This window comes from Theobroma cacao, chromosome 1 (genome assembly GCF_000208745.1).
Source record: "Theobroma cacao cultivar B97-61/B2 chromosome 1, Criollo_cocoa_genome_V2, whole genome shotgun sequence".
Lineage (NCBI taxonomy): Eukaryota > Viridiplantae > Streptophyta > Magnoliopsida > Malvales > Malvaceae > Theobroma > Theobroma cacao.
The window spans coordinates 7112231-7128145 of NC_030850.1; the positions used below are offsets into that span (position 1 = coordinate 7112231).

Consider the following 15915-nt stretch of genomic DNA (forward strand, 5'->3'; position numbering starts at 1 on the left):
TATTACTAGCAAAGGCATGAAGAGGTTTAAAACTAATGATAAAACCCAAATTGCATAGCAAAGGATAAGGATTAACTTCTTATGTATCTGGAACATTATCGTGCAATTGTTTAATGAGTTCAAAGTTTTTCTTTTTTCAAACAAGAAAATGATCATATATTAAGATATGATTGTAAGTTAAGATATCGTCAATGTAACACATAATTATTTCATATAAAATTCACTCAAATATCAATACTATGATCATAAATGACATCACAAATTATGCTTAAGTTTTATTAATTAATGCTAATTAATAAAAAATATTAACCATATAATTCATAAAATCTATAATTTTTTTACTACAAATTTATATTTGCCAGTTTTCATTAATTGTTATTAATTTTCATAAATAAATTAGGTGCTAACGATTATAAGGGGTTGACGCTTTTTTTCCCATAAAAAACAAACAGATGGGAGATTCGGTAGGCATTACAATCTTTTAATAATTAAGTAATTAAAATAAAAAATTTTAAAAATAAAGTGACAAAAAGATTCACGTTACCACACTCGCACGGCTGAAGTTATTTTTCACTTTTGCCCTTTAACTGTTTGAAATTTGAAGTAACATCTTACCAAAAATATAATTTTAAAAATTTATACAAAAGTATAATATTTAAATTTAAAAAAAATAATAATTACTTCAAGTTAAAAATAGTTGTATTCCATAATATAACCATACATCAAAAAATGTAATGACGCACATTTGAAAGAGAATTACAAAAACATTTGAAAATTAAGAGAGGGATAATTTTGTCAGAATTCAAAATAGAATGGGTATTCAATTCTTTCCTCCCAAAATGTACTGATCGCAGTTGGTTCGATTTTTGGAACCGAAAGGAGTTTTGGGTGTCAAATGCAATGCCACACGACCCAAAAAATCCCAAATAGCTAAGTAATGAAAGGTTGCGGCCAATAATCAGAGATTGGAATAAGCAAATGCTTTTTGGAAGTAACAGTGTCTTTACTAGCAAACTACTGAGATGAGTGCACGTCGAGAGCTATTCAGCAGAACAGAGACACCCCACAGTCAGATTAAAAACTATGATGGTAAATGACTATTTTCATTTTATAGTCCCATTTTCATCCATGGGCTAATGCTATTGCCTTCTCAAATGATCTGTGAATACATCTTTTTCCTATCTTCAACAATCATTCCCTGCAAAATCTCTCTACAACTTTAATGTTGCTTGTACTTGCCATCTTATGACTGTATCCAAAACTACATAAAACAAGCACAAATTGAATGCTGCAATGTCTTTAATAGATGGGACTCTGAAGCATTGATTCATACATGTATTGGATTCACAAAACCAAAACATGATATGAGCATATATCAGTCAAAGACCACCACACAACTGGTGGCACGTTTAAACTGAAACTCCATAAAGCAATCATAAAACCATAAGCCAATAACCAATGCGAAACAAATAGGGGACATATTCCAAAAGGTAGTCATCACAACTTTCATTCTCAAATTAAACACTTACATAGAACAATGGTAAACCAAGCAGCAGCAGCAGCACAACTGAAAATTTATTCCTAATAACACAATAACTCATCAAGACCGTTAAAATGCAGACTAGTTGTTATATGTAAAGGGTATATATTTTGTGGCAACTTATTCAAAGGGATACAACACACTGTTCAAATTGTTGTCTTCTGTGAAGGATGCCAACATGGACAAAATATCATCATCATCAGAAACTTGAGGAGCCTCAAAGAAAGAATCATTAGCAGTACCAATCACTTGACCATTGTCATAAATGATGAATGCATCATCTTCTCTGAAGAAATCCAACATTGATAAAATGTCATCATTTGATTCTTGAACTTGAGGAACTTGAGCAAGTTGAGGAGCCTCCGTTGATGCAGGAACAGCCTTATCAACAACCACTGGAACTTGAGGAGCATCCACAACTGTAGGGGCAGCATTAGCATTACTATCAATATCAGTGGTAACACTAGCAGCAGCATTAGTAAGAACCACTCGAGGTAGAGTATACAACCCACTTGATGCAACAGATGCTCCAGCACAAAGGCTTTCAGGGACACACGAGCTACTAGCACCACCAACGGCTAGCGTAGACATGCCAGAAAGAGAGCCAGTGCCGACCAAATTTACGTCCTCATCATCACTCCAATCTTCCTCCTTAAATGGTGCTCCATATTGGGCACCGTTTCTTGGGCCCAGACCATCCTTCTTGAAAACAACACAAAGCACATATGTATCCTGAACAACCCCTCTGTCGGCCAATTCTTTTTCTTCAAGTCGATATTCATGCATTACCCAATCTGTTCGGTCCCCACGTGGAGCTTTACCTTGGTGAAAAACTAGAGTTTTTATCATCCCCACAACTGCATCATTGTATGTAACAGTTCTATCCTTTCCAGTGGTTTTCCAATAACCATACATGGTAGCCCGATTAAATTTAACCCCTCGGGCGTATTTCTTCTCAATGGGACAAAAGAAGAACCATTTTAGATCTCCTGTCTTTAAACACGAGAAATCTGGTAGATCCCAAGGCGCATATTTGTATATATCGAGCTCAGCAATTGCTTCGAAAGCAAGCTTCTTGCCCAATACTTTCCTCTTCAAATAATATTTAACAAGTTCAACATCAGTAGGGTGAAATCTAAACCCCGGAGCCAACCAGTTTTTACCCATCACAATTTTGAAGTCTCAATGCCCAATAATAAACAACTTAAATTCACGAGCAAGTGAATATGGAAGTTGTGATTCTGCTTAGACTAAAGCAGCGGAACCAAAACAAAGAATCCAAAAAAAGAAAAAGGATCAAAAAATACTTGACGCGTAGAAAACGGGCCAAGTCCAATGCCTAAAGGAGATCTTTTGAGAACAATACCAGAGTCTCCCACGGCTCATAAACCCAAAATCACAGCAAAGAAACGACGGCGGCTGAACGCAACTGAGGTCAAAAGTCATTTGGCGTACAGATTGAACCCTGATTTCAACATATTAAGGTTCTCGTATCATTACAACTAATCAAACAACACATCATTTCATTCAAGTAAAAAAAAAACCCTAAATCGCAAAAATCAAAGAAGACAAAAAAAAAAAAAAAAGAGAAAGAGTCACAGCTCAAATGGACGACCTCTGATCAACTGGTATATGTAACATACAAGAATTACAACTACATAGAAAAAGAGAAAGAGAAACCAAAGAAACGTACCCGAAGAGAAGAGAGCCGCGAGTGAGGAAGCGATAGAGAGAGGGCGAGCGCGAGGGAGACCGAGTGAGTTAGACAAGAGCTGAAACCAACGAAGAGTAGAGAGCAAGCTAAGTTGTGCGCTCGTTTTATAACGGCACTCTTTTACTACCAAAGTGCCTTTTTTTCCTTCTTTTTTTTTTAATAAGGAAGGAAATTCCTCCCCTGACCTATGTTTTATGGTCTGAAACACCCTACTATTTACTACCAAAAAGGAAATACCCTCACTAATAAATCCTTTGCTTCCATTTTTAAATTTTTGGCACAACTATAACATTTGGATTCTTTCTACCATGCTTTTTTTCTAAAAAAAAAAGTACAAAAATTAATTTTAAAATTCATTTTCTTCTATTTAAATGGTTAGACTACATGACAATATATAAAAATGGTTATATATTTCTAATTTATGCCATTAATTTCATTACTATAATATATGACTAAACTAATCAATTGATAGAACTACGGAGAAAATCCATAAATTTTCGTACCTTTTCTTGGTGTTATCTTATTTGAAAGGTTTGAAGAACAAAAATGATTAAAAAAACAATAGCCTCAAGAAAATGTATGAAGTACAAAAACCAAGAGGACTCCTGGGAGATTAAAAGTAGTCATCACAACTCAAAAAACATTAATAAAAAATTATTTTAAAGAGATATTAATTTGAAGAAAGCATTGACTCTACAAAATATGTTTATTTTTGAAACCTAACTTAAGAATTTTGGTATTTAACATTTGTTAATTGCGGAATATGATTTATAATTATGTACAAATAAATTAATGTAGGATCAAATATTATCATTAACAAATGCAAGTTGGCACATAATATAACATAAAACTACATAATAATTAGTCTAAAGAGGCATAAAAAGAGTAAAAATTAAATCATTAAAAAGATATATTTGTAAAAAAGTTGATATGAAAAATATTCAAATGAGAGGTGCATCTATCTATCATGATAAAAAAAATTAGTTTAGATAAATAAAATTAAGGTATCATATTTTAAAAATTAAGATTACAACAGTTTCGATAAAAGTTTCAACTTAAAAAAAAAAATGTTTTTAGTCCTTGAAAGCTAATTTCGATCGTTTGTTCTCTAAAATTTGCAAGCTGCTCTAAAAGTTGAGCCAGAAAGGACACTTATAATTTAAATAGTTTATTGTTTTTTATAATGAATAAGAGTACGTACATGATGCTCGCAGGGCCAGCTTTGAGTAAAGCCACCCATACAAGGGCTTTAGCCCCAATCCGGGGAGGTTTTAATTTTAAAAAAAATTATAATTTTATAATAATTATAATATAATTAATTATATTAAATATATATAAAAATTAAAAAATTAAAAAATAATTAATAATTAATAAAATTATTTATTTTATTATTTTTTAATTATATATCTAATAAATTTTAATATTTTATTACTTTTTTATTTTTGAAATGTTATTAATTTTTAATTATATTATCTTATTTTCAATAAATTAATAATCATATGTATTTAATCATCTCCAACAGTTTTTTTTTTCACTTATTTCTCTTATTTCCAATCAATTAACAGTCATATGTATTTAATCTCCAACAGTTATTTTTTTCTATATATAAAACCAATTATTTTTTTTTCAATATATAATATCTACTTTTGAAATCTTTCTTTCTCATTTACACTTTCTTTCTTTAACTTCAATTTTTCTCCAAAGAATACACAAAAAGTCTGTTCTTTTATTATCTTCATAAAGCTGTAAGTCTCATTTATGATTTGTAATAAGTATTCAATAATTTGGTACTATTGTTCTAATCTTTGCACATTTTTTTATTTAATTTAGAGTTTATATTATATTATTATATTGCTTTTATTTATGTGATAGTTGATTTATTTGAATTAAAATTTTGATTGTTGATTTTATATTAACAATTTAAAAAATATAAAAAATTATATAGTTAAATATTTTTTACCTCATGTCAAATCAAAAATATGAATATGGTTTTTCAAGTAATTTTTTCACTTCAAAGTAGATTTGAATAATTTAAGATATATGAAAATATTTTTAATTTTTTATTTAGCGGTAAAAAGTTAAAGTCATTAGATGATAATAGTTTGAAAAAATATTGCCTTAATCTTGAATATTCCTTAAAATATAACAACTATTCTGATATTGATGGTTTAAATTTATTTTCAGAATTAAAAATTTAAAAAAAAAATTATATAGGAAGAAAACAGTCCAATTGACGTACTTAATCATATAAAAATACTCGATTCTTTTCTAAATACATATATTGCTTTTAAAATAATGTTAACAATTCCAATAAGTGTTGCTTCGGGAGAAATAAGTTTTTCAAAACTAAAATTAATAAAATCTTATTTAAGATTAACAATGTCTCAAGAAAAATTAAATAAATTGGCTATATTATCAATTGAAAAAGAAATATTAGAAGAATTTGATTATAAAAGTTTAATTAAAAATTTTGCATCTCAAAAAGCTAGGAGAATAAAATTTTAAATTTTAATAAAAAAAAAAGCCTCATTTGAATATTTCACTTTAGGCCTTTGAACTTATTGGACCGTCCTTGGATGTTAACTCTAAGCTTCTTGTAAACCTTGACGTTTCTACTTTTGGTCAGCTTCGAGAGACAATGGGAACCAGTTACAATACCAAGGCAAAGAATGGAGCAGTGTTTGCACTACAATGAGTTAGGTGGTGTCAGTGATGGTAGAATAGGAATCGAGCAACAGAACTTTGTTAGATTTTGCAAGACTTGTCCTCATATGCATGTCCAATAAAGCAGAAGATGGGCTAACAGTGATTGAGGTGGGAAGAGAACTCAAAAGAATTGATATGTTATTCTCATCACCTTCTTAGCCTGGACCTGGAACTCTCAGTTCAATCCCACAGTTGCACGCATTTTTCCTTTGGAAGCCATGTCCTTTATGTTACTTTCAGGTGCAATATTGCCATTGATTGTTGCTAATAGTTTCATTTTCTTTTCCTTTTGTTTCTTGTTTTTGCTAACAGGACATTCTTTGTAATAAAGTGGTACTAGTATAGGAAAAAACATTTGTCTAACCCCTTCAGACTTGAGCATGGGGAAAATGATAGTTGATATAACCCAAGCATGTCCTACTTCTTCTTAGGTTTTGGTAGCTATACTTGCCATATATATTTGCTTTGACAGTTAAAATTCTCCTTCTATACTGCAAATTTACTCCAAGTATTCCACGTAATCTGAAGAAATTTAAAAATTATGGAAGTTGACTTTCCTACCACTCTGTTCAGTATGTGCTACTGAAGTATTAGAAACACTATTAACATCTTTGTGTGTTGACATTGGGGAAGAAGAAGCACAAGAATTAATCGGAGTAACTCTAGCATCATCAATAACAATTCCAACATCTAGAACAACCTCAATAATAGAAATAGCTTCATTGTCAAGAACAACTTCATCTTGAGTAACTTGAGGAACAACCTCATCTTAAGTAGCCTATAGAGTAAGAATAATCTTAGTTTCAAAAAAAAAAAAATGAAACAACATCAATTGAAGAAACATTTTAATATTGTTCCTACTTGATTTATATTGGAACTTTGAATGTGAGAAGGGAACAGAGCATCCAAATCAATGGAATCATCAAAGGGGTCTGTCAATACATTTGACATTCTAAAAGGAGTAACAACACCCTCAAAATCAGCTTCAACAACACCAATAGACTCATCATTTGTTTCATCATTATGTTCAGAGTCACATGATTCTTCCTCAATCTCAATTTCAAAAGTCTCTTCCTTTTTGACCAAGTTAAGTTCTACTCTAGCAGTTGTTTCTCTCTACAAAAAAAAAAATATAATGAGGAAGTGAATTTAAGAGAAAAATAATGAAGTAGAAGAAGAAATAAAGGATGAACTTATTTTTCGATGCACATGTTTTGTTTACTGAGTAAGAGCGTGAAGAGCATCATTTTTTTCTTCATTTACATTTTTTTTTTAGAGAAATCAAGTGTAAGGATACATTAGTGTTACTCATAGAAAGAGTGTAGAGACAAGCTTTGGGATTAGTCAAAAGCACAATGAAAGATCTCCATTCTTTAATACACCCCCTCTAATAAGCAAACCATCAAGAAGTGTAGATACCAACTCTATCAAAAGTTGGGACAGTACAACTTTTAAGTTTATCTAAACAGAGTTGAAGTCTTGCCATGATAAATGAAGAAACGCAAGAAGAAAAACTGATAGATGAAGAAGAGTTAGGTGGAGTTGATTGGTCAAACCCAAATTGACGTGCTACTTTGTAAGGACAATAGACTTCGACAGAAAGAAAATTTCTATCTCCATTTGAGTTGGAACCTTCAATCATAGATGGCAATTGAGAATTGTGAACCCATAAAAAAAGTTAATATCTTGTGAACTCATTCTTCCATATTGTAAAAAGTGACGATCATAATAAATTTCATGATCATCAAATTCATTTATGGGCTACACATAAGGTTTGGGATTAAATTCTTTTGTCACATCCATCACCTCAAGAACATTACCTTTTGAAAGTAGATCATGCCACGCCTAATCTCTATAGTTGTTCATTGATAAAAGGTTATTCACAGAAAAATATGCAAAAGGATATACATTAGGCACGAGAGCGCGAGTACTAAACTTTTCCCATAGGCACATCTAAATGAAGGAAGCATCCACATAAGTCAAAACTTTGTAACGTCCAGTTAGCTTGACAGTTTTGAGTTGGTACAAGTCTAGTTTCTTATATAGAGATAAATAGAGTGGAGCAAGAGAAAAAAGTTTTCCCTAAACAATTTTTATTGTTAAAGGAACAACTGCAGAAGAGATACCATCATTTAGACACTTTGGAAGTATGTGCCATGCCAACCAAAATATTATTAAAGCTATTAGCTCATGCTTATGGTTTGGGTACTCAAGAGGGCCAATCTTAATTTCCTTAGCATTGAACTTCTTATAAAATATCCCTATTCAATTGGAAAACCGTGCAACCTTTGAAGTTTTACTCAAACTTTTAAGTAGAACAAAGAAAAAGTCTCGAATACACACTTCTTCTTCAAAAAGCTTGATAGAGTGAAAATCATGCTTCCACATACAAAGAAGTTCTAAGAGAATACACACATTTTTCAAACTGAAAGTAAATTCCCCAATACTGTAATCATAGTATAAGAAAAAGTGTTCCACCTTACAACAATAGCATGCCATACATCCATCGTTTTCTCTCTACAAATATTGAGCTTGGAAGTAACACATACAGCATCAAGTATTCCACCAGATGAGAGAAGTTTAATATAAGTAGGATTTTTCAACAACTTATTTACCCACTCATCCAACCATAAACAGATTGAGAATTAGAGCCTAACTTAATAGTAGAAAGTGGAAACTCACCATGCTTAAATTTGAACTTTAGAATGTATAATCTTGAAATACCACTTTTTTTATGAAAAAGTGCTTATAAGCATAGATGATTCTAATCATATCCAACAGGTTTAGAGGGATGTTTGTCAATCCTCCTGACACAAACTTCTTCCCAAAAACTATTTTCTCCCCTTTCTCTAATGATTTTATCTTCTCGGTTTTAAAGAACAGGAGGAATTTCAACACTCTTTCCTACTCTAATTTTCTTAAGAGGAATTACTTCAAAATCATTACTCTTGCTTTTATGTGCAATGATCTTTTTCCTTGTTGCAGCCTTTCTAGGCTCACCACAATAGATCTTTGGAAAGAAACGTGTCTTGGGCATAGAAGAAGATGAAAAAAGAAACCTACAAACATGATCACGAGAAAGGAGATAAATATACATATGTAATAATTTATTTATTTATTAAATATAAAAAAGCATAACAATAACAACAACGAAGTAAAACAACAAAACTTATCAAATTATAGATTTTGATATTATTATTATTTTTAATAATATATATATAATAAAAAAGTTAAATATCTATAATTTAAAAAAATATATAAAAAATAAATAAGTAAAATTTTAAAAGAAAATCTACAACTTCAAATAAAAATAACATAATAATAACATAAGTAAAAAATTATAATTACACAAAAAAAAGTCACCGCATATATGCCGCGAGCTCCAAAAGAAATAACTCGCGACACATGCCGCGAGCTCCAAAAGAAATAACTCGCGGCGTCAAAGGAAATAGCCCGCGGCACGCCTCGAGGTCCAAAAGAAAGTTTCAAAACAAAATTATAAAAGGTGGCCATACAAGCCACAAGCTTCAGCACAAAAGCGAAGTAAAAAAAAAAAAACGCTAAGCCGTGCCTTAAGCCTAAAACAAAAGCACTGTTACTAAAGTCCTCTTTTACACTTTGGCACTATTTGTAATTTGTTTCGGATTTGCTCTAAAACAGAGCCTCAAGATTTTAAAAGTCCAATTGTATATAATAAAAAAAGAGAACCTAAGCTTCAACGCTAGAAAAAGCATCAATTAAATAAAAAAAAAATCATCACAGCTTCTACGGTGAGCAAACAAAATAAGAGAAATACTTGAACGCCCTCTACAACTCTAATATTTATAGGCCAACTTTTGACTTGTCACTCTAGCTTGCCTAGCTAAATCTCCTTATCTTTCTATTCTTTGTGACATGTTAAAATAGCTTTCAATTGATAGAGATTACTTTTGTTTAGGATATTCATGAGACAAAAATAATTAAAAAAAATCTTTAAACTGCTCAATAGAATTAAGATTTTTACGTAAGTCATGATGTAAAATTCTACTATAATAATCTAATTCCATAGGGATCTTAATTATATCTAATAAGTAAATAATATACCTAACTTTGCTTATCTAATAATCATATATAAAGTAAAACAATTTATTTGTCTCCTTGAACATATGTATACATTCAAACATAAAAAAAAAAAATCCTTCAATCAAAAACTCATGCATGAAAAAAAAATTTCTTCTCATATTTCAATTTAAAAAGAATTTTTTCATGCAGGAGGCAACAAGCAAAAGAAATTCAATTTTTTTGAAAAATTATAAAAATACAAAAAGATAGAAAATAAGAAATTATATATATAAAAAATTAATTTGTTCAAAAAGATTTACAAAACAACAAACCTTTTGTTTTGAATTTTATTTTGCTTTGGAATCTGAATGAAGAAAATTATTTATGGTAACTTCATATTTATAAACCACATAAATAAGATTTTTATGAAAAATATTAACTTTCTTTTTACAATTTGTATATTGAGAATCTTATTTTATGAAAAATATATTGTTATATGAGCAATTAAATATTACACAAGACAATAATATATTATTATCTGAAACGTTATTGGCTAAGGTGTTATTATCTAAAGGGTGTTGCTACTCGAAGTGTTACTGTATAATACATTATAATACAAAATAAAACTTTTCTCTAAATTAACGCATGAGAATTATTTTTAAGTAAAAAAATTCTTATGTTGAGGGTAAAATGTAGATACTTGATTTTAGTTAATATCTATTCTTCAAAAAATTATTTTACAACATAATATTCTATAGAGAACAACCAAAATGAGTGAAGCACTACTTCACACAGAACAACTAGAACAAGTGGAGTGTTACTTCACTCAAAACAATTAAAATAAGTGTAACGCTACTTCATATGGAATAACTAATACAAGTAGAACAGTTACTTCGCATAGAATAGCTACTGCACATGGATAATAGGAAAAGCAACCCAAAATGAATGGCAGGGTTCATGGGTTATTTCTATTTTGAGATGTTCCGAAAAGTTTGGTTTTATAATTCAGATATAGAGGTAGTTAAGAGGTCTTTCTCTAAATCTTTTCCTGAAATACAAGTGTTTTACCTTCCAACCTTATTCTTATATACCTATTCACATATATTTTTTTCTCTTGTACCTATTCATGTACATCTTGTACCTACTCACATATAGTTTCTTCTTTTGTATCTGTTCACGTATACTTCTTCTCTATTACCTTTTACTTGAGAATAAGTCTTATTATATCCGATTACAATAACAGTTACTCACATTAAAGCTTTTCATAATAATGTAATTTATGAAGCACATTAAAGCTTATTCTTTAGTAACAGTCACTTTTAGCACTATATATAGAGCCTTATAATTCATTTAGGAGCTCTCCCTCCCTAGAGCTAGCATATCCTCCTCTAAAGAGTGTCTCTCTCTAAATTCTCTATCTAATTCTCTTTTCTTTCACTTGCCACTACAATCGATACTTCAGGAATTGCTCTGATCTTCCTCTTTGCAGCCTCTGACACATCTTTTTACTAGTTTACAACGCTTCCTCTCTTTATCATAAGAACTCCCTTTACACTTAAGCAAGGTTAACCAAAATCCAAAAGCATGTTGAAACCTTCAATCTGGTGCCTGTACTTCTGATACACACTATTCTAGTATAAAACTTCCATTAATAGCTAGGTTCAACCGCCATACATCGGACATCCTGCTAGTGCTACATGTTACCACTTACCATTGAATCAAATACAAAGACAAGGGTTCAATCTTTCAAGGATTCAAGCAATAAAACAATCACGCATAGGTTCTTAATTATTCCTATGCTGAGCTAATATATAAAGCACCCTACTAAGTTGAAATTGAGTTGTCTTAATGAAATTAAAGAATACACAACCACTCGCATATGGCAATGCAATCATATATCAAAAGCCACAGCTTCCTACTGAGCTAAAACAAAAGGAAAAAGCCTCAAGTCCCTACCGCTGGATTTACATTCATTAAACAAGTGGTTTTAGATCTCAAGGCACTGCAGAATCAGATGAAGAAAAATAGACCAAAAGACTTTAACAAAAATACCAAACAATTTTATTTATATAGACTTGGAAACATGAGCATTATTTTGTTATGTACAGTATTTAAGACTCAAACCAGATAATGAGACTTTTTCTTTTTCACAATATTTCCAACAACAATGACGTTTTATCTTTTAATTTGTCTTTCAGAGATAGACTTTTGACACTGACAGATTAGATCCTATTTTATGCATCCATGCGGATCACGCATCGAAGACTATCTCCACGGAGCATGTAGTCGAAGGCCTTGTTAATTTCTGAGAAAGGGACTTCATGGGTGATGAATTTCTCCAACTGAAGCTCCTGATTATATTAGAAATAGGAAGGACCATAAGTAATGTGTAACAATTTAAAAACAAAGAATGCCAAGTGAGTAGTAACACAACCATACAAGATTTTGTTCTTCACAGAATATATGCAATGAAAGGAGGAAAAAGAGACACAAAATTCGTGGCCATCTTGGGTTTAGTAAATACTTAAGGCGACCTTCTTGTATGCTATCAAGCATTTTGAAGGAGCAACTACTAAAGTAAAAATATGCCCTAAAAGGTCACCTGAGATCATCCCATTGCTGATACATGCGGATTTACATGATTGCTTTCAGACTAATGACAACATTATCAAGCATAAGCTTATGAGCACTAAATTGTCTAATTCTTGAAAAAGAATATCAAGTTCTAAGGTCCAATTAGTTACCTTGTTCATGTATTTTTCCACCACCAGAGGAAGGTCAGAGCGCGGCTTGTAGTTTCCAAAGAAGGTACCCTTAAGTGTTTTCTCATTCAAGACATTCATTGGATGTGTTTTGAAGGTATCATCTTTGTTTGGCACACCAACAAGTACTGCAACACCCCATCCCTGCAAAAGAAACATTTAGGAAAACAAATTTCACACATGAACTATGTTGATTTTACTTTCTTTCTGATAACCATAGTAGCAGCACAAAGGAAATTACATCATGAACACATTCGTATGCAGATATCATAGCATTGATGTTTCCAGTGCATTCGACACTTCGATCAACTCCACCACCAGTCATTTCAGCAATCACCTGAAGAAAAGTGAAATTAATTTAAAAATGTTTTAGTTTTACAAATTCCTCAAAAGGCCAAAACTTATTCAATGGACTTACTAACCTCCTGAACAGGTTTGCCATGGTCTTTTGGATTCACAAACTCCGTAACTCCAAATTTCTTGGCTGTTGACAAAAAGCAAGGAAAACAAACATTAAGAAGAAACAGAGATGGAAAATTCACATACTACTGCACCAAAAACTGATTATTTTATTTATACGAAGACTGCTATCATGCAGTTTTCACTTATGTAATAAATGGAATGTAAATCTTCTCCTTGCTTTATTCACCTTCATTGAATCTCTTGGAATTTAAATCAACCCCAATAATCCTTGAGGCACCTGCCATTCTAGCCCCTTCAGCAGCCTGATCATTCAACAGAGCAAGAAAAGTTTATAAAGTTAGCAGCAGCACCAAATTGCAATAAAAACTTGATTCATAGGTGAGAGGGGAAAAACTCACAGCAAGGCCAACGGCTCCCAATCCAAATATTGCTACTGTTGAACCTTTTCCAGGCTTTGCAACATTCAATGTGGCACCGAGACCTGCAAACAGGAATGCAATTTCCATTAATAAAAGAAGAGAAAATTAGTATTAATTTCAAATAAAAAGAAAAGAAAATTTCGCCAACCTGTTGAGATTCCACAGCTCAGAACACAAACTTTGTCAAGAGGAGCAGCAGGATTAATCTTGGCGACACAACCAACATGAACAACAGTGTATTCGCTGAAGGTTGAAGTCCCAACAAAATGGTAGATCGGCTGTCCATTGATTGAGAACCTTGATTTACCATCATGGAGCATCACCCCTCTGTCAGTATTGATCCTTAGGAGATCACACATGTTGCTTTCCTCTGACTTGCAATGCCGATACTCCTTGCACTCTCCTGTGAAAACAGGAAGGACATGGTCACCAGGTTCGAGGTCGGTAACACCCTCACCAACACTTTCAACAATCCTAGATTGCCGAAATTAAAAAAAATAAAATAAAAAATGAGTCCCAATATCAAGGGGAAAAAAACTGAGAATATAAGACTAAAAATCCAGCTCTTAAGCTAAAGAAAGAAAGTTAGTTTTGTGCTTACCCGCCTGCTTCATGACCAAATATACGAGGGAATAAAGGTGTCTGCCCCTGTAGATTTTACCCTTTTTTTGTCGAAAGGAGATCTGTTAATATTTGGAGCTAAATAGTTCATATTTATAAGTAAGAATTATTCAAAGAAAGAATAACAATGTAATTACCTTGGCTTCCCAGAAGTAAACATCAGTATGGCATAGGGAGGTGAACAGGATCTTCAGGCGAACCTCCATTGCCTGTGGAGGTGCCACCTCCACTTCTTCTATTACCAGTGGCTTTCCGGCTTCCCATGCCACCGCAGCTGTAGTGTATATGCATCCAATTAAGTCAGCATCCGAAAGAAAAATAATAAACATTAAGGGATGATCATACCATAGACTTGTGGGAAATTTTGTACTTGATAAAGAGGAAGATATTACAACTAATGCAATGAGAAAGTAAGCCCTAGCTGCAGAACACCCAGCAGATATTGTGTTTGAGATATAATTTCCTTACTACTCTTGTCATTCTAAAGTAGTTATCTACCGTTAACAGGAATATTGTGGAAGGTGTTCTATGAAACTTTGAAACCAATAGGCTGTTAAATCACCTTGGTCCTTTCAACAGACTCACTCTAATTCCCAAAAAGGAAAAAAAAAAAGAACAAAATGCTGGCTGCAATTCAAAACCATATTAATGAGCACAATGCTGACCGTCCAATAGAACCCAAAATTGTCAGTTACTTTTGGGACATAATGATCAATTAAAACATGATAAACCATTCAATTTCCTTCTGGAACCAAAAGCTCTTATACATATTGGTATGTATCGACGAACCATGAATCTTGAACTTATTTTAGAAAGTAACAATCAAGAAATTAAGAAGAAAACTTTATGTTTCGTGAAAACCAATTGCTGGTAAAAGATTCAGTGTTTCACAATCAAGAAGTTTCACGTCGGGGGGAAAAAAAGGGAACAAGTCGAAATTTTTATTCAGTAAATCGAGCAAACACTAATGCATGGTGCTTGCTTTAGTTTTTCCAAAAACAAAAACAAAAAACCAAGGAAGCATTGCTAATATTGTACTAAACTAATTTTATGAGCTCGAAGTTTGCATTTGTTTTTAGAGAACAACAAAGTAGAACAAAAATCCCTGACTTGCTAGCAATCATCAGGACTGAAACAGCTAGCCCACTTAACATCTACAAATTAATTCTCTGGCCAAAACCAAAACTTTGTTTTTATATCAAAAGGAAGAAAATCAAATAAATCAAAAAACTCAAGAAGAAAGCCATAAAACTAAGGTGTGATCAAAGGCAACTCAAGCGAAGAATAAAAAAAAAAAGAAAAAGACTTATAATAACACCCAGAAGAAGAAATAACCGAATGCTATTACCTTTACAGCGAATGACCTGACCAACAGTAGTACTTGGCATTTTCCGTCAACGTTTCTTTGATTTCCTTCAACTGATTCTCTGTCCTACGTTTACCCTTTTGAGTTGTGAATATCTTCAACAACTGGTGTTGGTATTTATAGTAAGGCGGTAGCATGTTGCAAATAATTAATCGTAAGAAAAGGCAAAACCATTCACTGAAACCGCTGTTGTTTTGTCTCAAATCTTCACTCGTTGAACAAATGTGAAAATGCTGCAAACCCATGGCGCCCTTTTGGTGTGTTGTTGTTAATTTGAATGTGTTTTGCTTCTGTTTCATGGTTCCTGTTTCCTGTTTCTGGTT

The 15915-nt window shown here is 32.1% G+C and overlaps 2 protein-coding genes across 2 annotated transcripts; both read right to left on the reverse strand.

Moving 5' to 3' along the window:
• On the reverse strand, positions 1480-3346 carry LOC18611828 (NAC domain-containing protein 82). The gene is made up of 2 exons (XM_007048279.2): positions 3234-3346; positions 1480-3005 (listed from the first exon to the last, which is right to left on the reverse strand). The coding sequence occupies exon 2, from the start codon at positions 2705-2707 to the stop codon at positions 1661-1663; it is 1047 nt and encodes a 348-aa protein (XP_007048341.2). The 5' UTR covers positions 2708-3005; positions 3234-3346; the 3' UTR covers positions 1480-1660.
• Positions 11880-15878, reverse strand: LOC18611829 (alcohol dehydrogenase 1). Its single transcript, XM_007048280.2, has 10 exons — positions 15575-15878; positions 14364-14500; positions 14207-14253; positions 13754-14079; positions 13585-13667; positions 13413-13488; positions 13186-13247; positions 13005-13100; positions 12746-12907; positions 11880-12352 (listed from the first exon to the last, which is right to left on the reverse strand). The coding sequence occupies exons 1-10, from the start codon at positions 15612-15614 to the stop codon at positions 12236-12238; spliced, it is 1146 nt and encodes a 381-aa protein (XP_007048342.2). The 5' UTR covers positions 15615-15878; the 3' UTR covers positions 11880-12235.